The 5,000-nt window shown below is 36.4% G+C and overlaps 2 protein-coding genes across 4 annotated transcripts in view; one reads left to right on the top strand and one right to left on the bottom strand.

Moving 5' to 3' along the window:
* Positions 1-121: 121 nt before the first annotated feature.
* LOC113827796 (mucin-2) overlaps positions 122-5,000 on the top strand; it is a 32,795-nt gene continuing 27,916 nt past the window's right edge. For all 3 annotated transcript variants that reach the window (XM_070145255.1, XM_070145269.1, XM_070145262.1), the window contains exons 1-2: positions 122-276; positions 425-835. The gene's annotated coding sequence lies outside the window, so the exon portion shown is untranslated. The remainder of the gene's footprint in view (positions 277-424; positions 836-5,000) is intronic.
* On the bottom strand, positions 1,465-3,698 carry LOC138859900 (uncharacterized). Its single transcript, XM_070116349.1, has 4 exons — positions 3,650-3,698; positions 2,013-2,381; positions 1,821-1,898; positions 1,465-1,487 (listed from the first exon to the last, which is right to left on the bottom strand). The coding sequence occupies exons 1-4, from the start codon at positions 3,696-3,698 to the stop codon at positions 1,465-1,467; spliced, it is 519 nt and encodes a 172-aa protein (XP_069972450.1).

The following is a 5,000-nucleotide window of genomic DNA, read 5'->3' on the forward strand; positions in this document are numbered from 1 at the left end:
TTCATCCTTGTTTTAAACACGTCGGAGCCAAGTGAAAGTTTAAGAAAAACTAACAAACATGAAACATCAGTTCGAAAGTAAATTAGGTAATCATTTTTTTATTCCTTTATCAGCACTGCATCTGGTACGTGTCTTCCTAACTGACCAGTAGTCCGAAAATACACGTATGAAACCGAAAGTATGTATGCGGCCTTCACCCCCTTCACTCTCAATATGGAAAAGCAACAATGGATTACAGTGCATAAGACGGAAAAGAAATGTTATTGTTTAGCGATGGTACAACGATGTTCTTCTGTCGGTGCCGTCGTGAGGAAAATTTGTAATCTAATTTGTTTCCTATAACTGATGTAAGCCACTCTGCTACTGCAAATTTTCATGCTTTTTATATTGATATATAGCCAGAATTGTACTACATTTATTACAGGGGTCGTCCTTTACATGCAAATCATGGAACTGGAGAGATGATACCATCGCGTACACTTCCCTTGCCGAAGTCACCAAAGCGGCAGCAAAAACGGACGACGTGAGAGTTGGACAATGCTTTAACACTTTTACCGCCAAACAGTGAACGTTCTTTATCTGACAAAATGTTGAGGTGGGAGGAGTCTCTTTGGGAAGGTCGGACTTGTGTTGGCCCTTGAGACTTCATTCGTGTATGCCACCATCAGTTTAGGGTTGAAGGTGAAGAGACGACAACGTTGGCACACGCTCCTGCAAATCAAAGGTCCTTATATATGGCTTCGATTACCTCATTACGACAGAGGCGATTCACGTAATTGTGATACTAAATCTTTGATAGTATACACCACGAGGAATCATTGCTTTCCTACATGAGGTAAGTGTGGTACACCTTCTTTCAAACCTTTATAACGACTTGACTAGAAATTATGACAATATTTCGAACAATCATTCAACTCTATGGGATGACGAGAAGCTGCACAGTAGTACGGATTTAACCTAACGTAATTTTTCCGGTGTAATTTATAGTATTTTATTGTTTTTGCTGCCGTTATCATCATCGTTATCATTATTATTATTATTGTTAACATTATTATTATTACAATTATTATTATTATTGTTATGATAATAATTATCATTATTCTTATTATATGAATAGATTATTCTTGAAAAGAGAACAGGGGAGTAGCCATTATTTTATCAGATGATGATTTTATGTATATGAATGGAAAATAAAGGAATTATTTAGCAAATTTACATTCTAGCCTGACAGTATGCTATTCGCAACCATTATACTGCTTAGCAATTATTAATGCAATATCACCTGACCTAATATTTGGAAAAACTGGGAAAGACCAGATTCACTCTAAAGTATTTTCTTCTGCAACTGCCAACAACCGTAAGGAAATATTGCCAGTTACTCATATAAATACATTCTGACACGGTGACATGCAGTAGGCCTATACGTTTCATGATTTAAGCTAACGTCATCCATGCGGTCTTACTTTATACAATGGAATATCGTGTTTCTGTGACACGGAAATATGCATTTTCAAAGCGGATGACGGATTGATGAAAAATGTTATCTAATTTTCACATTTATTAACGTAAGAGAGAAGACAGTTAACATAAAACAATAGAAAATATGTATAAGATTATGAAACCTAAATCGAAGAAAAGGATGCAGGCAAGTAACAGAATCTCTCCTTGTTTCGTTTTTCTTCCTTTTTTTCTCAATCCTTGAAAAAACTTTCTTCCTCCCGACACACCCAATCAGCTTCTTCTTTTGTCCCACATCCTTCGCCCAGGATGACAAACACTTTCTTGCTTTTGTCCTGTTCTGTTTCTTTCTTGGATCCTACCTTGAGTCTCCGCCTTCTTCAGGGTGACAGTCAAATCATGCCAAGCCACGAAGACTCTTCTTGGAGTGTTTTCATCGTCTTATGGTTGATATGAACACCATATATGAACACTGTTTTCTTACTGACTACCACTATTTATGTCTTACTCTCTTCTGCGCCTTCGACTGCAATTATTATTTCTAATTCTAGTACTGATAGCAATACTGCTGCTGCTCGAACTACAACTAATAGTACTTCTACTAATTCTAGTACTTAAAGCAATACTGCTGCTGCTAGGACTACAACTAATAGTACTTACACTAATTCTAGTACTTAAAGCAATGCTGCTGCTACTAGGACTACAACTAATAGTACTTACACTAATTCTAGTACTTAAAGCAATGCTGCTGCTGCTAGGACTACAACTGATAGTACTTCTACTAATTCTAGTACTTATAACAATACTGCTGCTAAGACTACAACTAATAGTACTTCTACTGTGATTTCTAGTACTATTAACTGGAACTACTGCTGTTGCTGCTGTTACAATTACTTGTACATTGTCTCGTGTTACTACTGTTGCTACTTTTTAAATCAAATATACTTCTACTTTATCAACCTTTTCGTATGGTAGCATTATCATTATTGTTTATTATCATTGTTGTTATTATCATTATTTTTATTGTTATTGTTGTTAATATTGTTGTTTTGTTATTATTATTATCATCATCATCATCATCATCATCATCATCATCATCATCATCATCATCATCATCATCATCATCATCATCATCGTCATCGTCATTGTTGTTATCATTTTTCTTCTTCTTCTTCTTATTATTATTATTATTAATGTTGTTGTTTTATTAATATTATTATTGTTACTATTGTTTTTATTAACGTCATTATTGTTATTATCGTGATTATCATGATAATAATAATTATTATTATTTTTGTAGTAATTGTTATTATTATTATTATTGTTTTTGTTATTGTTATTATTGTTGCTGTTATTACTTTGGTTCTTATCATTGTTATTATGATTTTATTACTACTCCTACTTCTACTACTACTACTACTACTACTACTACTACTACTGCTGCTGCTGCTGCTGCTACTCACTATTATCATCATCATCATTGTTTTAATTATTATTATTGTTGTTATTATTTTCGTTGTTTTGTTACTAGTCTTATTATCATTATTATGATGATGATGATTTTATTGTTATTATTGTTATTATTACGGTTATTGTTGTTGTTTTATTGTTTTGTTATTATTGTTATCATTATCATTATGATCATTATCATGATAATGGTGATGATGATAATGATGATGATGATGATAGTTATTATTTTTGTTATTATTGTTTAATCATCATCATCATTACTACATCACTCTTCCTCTTCCTCCTCCTCCTCCTCCTTCTTCTTCTTCTTTTTCTTCTTATACTCCTCATCCTCATCCTCTTAGTCTTCCTCCTCCACCTCCTCCACCTCCTTCTCCATCTCCTCATCCTCCTTCACATACTACTACTACTGCAGCAGCAGCAGCAACTACTACTACTACTACTATTATTACTACTCCTACCACCACTACCACCACCACCACCACCACCACCACCACCACCACCACCACCACCACCACCACCACCACCACCACTACCACTAACACCACCAACACCGCCATTACTATTATTACTATTAACATTATTGTTATTGCTTTATCATCATTAGTAGTAGTAACTTTAGTCGTGACAGATGTAGTAGTAGTAGGAGTAGCAACAGTAGTAGTAACAGTAATAGTAATATCATTATCGTTATCATTATTTTTAATGATAACGATACTACCATCACTATTATCAACAGCAGCAGCTTTGTATTCTTTTTCATAATTCATTTTGCGCAGTCTCAGCCATAGATCTTGGCCTCTTCTCACCCCACAAGGTTAGAAGAGGCGAAGGGGACCCAGAGCTCCCTCCGGACCCTCTGCTCAACAGGGGCCCCTTGAGCTCGTTGGGTTCTGGGCTTCTAGGTCCAAAGGAACAGCAGGTCGTTGCCTTTCAGTTTATTTTTGATATTAGCATCATTCCTATTATTCCCCCCTTTGATTATACGACATTATCAGTCTGAAAGTTTGGAACCTGTGGCTCCTACCTTTTCGTAGTATTTATTTGATTAATTCTAACCTTTGTTTAATTTTCTCAAGCAGTAATCTCTTCATCTCCGGATTTTTTTCGACACGCGATGATGGTAATGTGTCTCAGGAAGTTATGATGTACGATATACGATGGTTGATGGTAGTATGGTGTGGTGCAAAGGGATAAGAGCAGCAGTAATCTGAAGAATGACCGAGAGACATGTCAGCGAGGGACCGTGACTTTACATACTAAAAATGATTTGTCCTCAAATATAGATTTTATTTTCTGATTTCACTTTACTCACCAACAAAAAAGTGAACCGAAACCATGAGTTACAGACGTTAGGTATTCCTAATCCCGACCAAAACTAATGTAGGCTGAGAAAGGCTAAAAGACCCCAGCCCCCCCCAAAAAAAATCATAAGTAAGCAATATGAAAGGCTGATCCCCCGAAAGCAGAGGAACGCCTGTGCCGGACGAGATCGTATCCCGCCGCAGCATCCGTCTGTCGATAAGATAAGAGAGAGTATAGTAAACGATCGAGAGAGTTGTAGTCTGGCAGGTTTCGCCGGAAGATGATATACAATACACTCTCACGGAGTAAAAGATATGAGTTTTTTTTCGCGGACTCGGATCAGGTTCGGAATGGAGGGCTGTAGTTTATTATTCTTATATTAAATTATTTGAGAAGTGCTTTGAACAGCAGAGTCAATTAATGATAAGTTATAGAATGTCTAATTTTAGGTTTCCGACTGAATAACTTCAGGTGCGTGAGATGGTGAATTTGTTTAAAGTCTTATGTTAGGTTTCCTGAAATTGTAACCCCGTGGTCTAACTTTACATTGCAGACATGCGATATAGGTAACTACAAAGCTTTAACCGGAAATAGTGAATACCCTGTCTGTTTCCAAGAACTCTCGCATTACATATATGTTCTTTCTGTCTCTCTCACTCTCCCCTTCTCTCTCTCTCTCTCGCTCTCTCTCTCTCTCTCTCTCTCTCTCTCTCTCTCTCTCTCTCTCTCTCTCTCTCTCTCGCTCTCTCTCTCTCTCGCTCTCTCTC

This window comes from Penaeus vannamei, chromosome 3, assembly GCF_042767895.1.
Source record: "Penaeus vannamei isolate JL-2024 chromosome 3, ASM4276789v1, whole genome shotgun sequence".
Classification (NCBI taxonomy): domain Eukaryota; kingdom Metazoa; phylum Arthropoda; class Malacostraca; order Decapoda; family Penaeidae; genus Penaeus; species Penaeus vannamei.

Bases quoted from the DNA above. Each gene is read 5' to 3' on its own strand.
- LOC138859900 (XM_070116349.1), bottom strand. From the start codon at position 3,698: ATGAATTATGAAAAAGAATACAAAGCTGCTGCTGTTGATAATAGTGAT. The intron at 2,382-3,649 runs GTAGTATCGTTA...TTTAAAAAGTAG, and splicing joins TGCTGTTGATAATAGTGATG to CAACAGTAGTAACACGAGAC. The intron at 1,899-2,012 runs GTACTAGAATTA...ATCAACCATAAG, and splicing joins CAGCAGCAGTATTGCTATCA to ACGATGAAAACACTCCAAGA.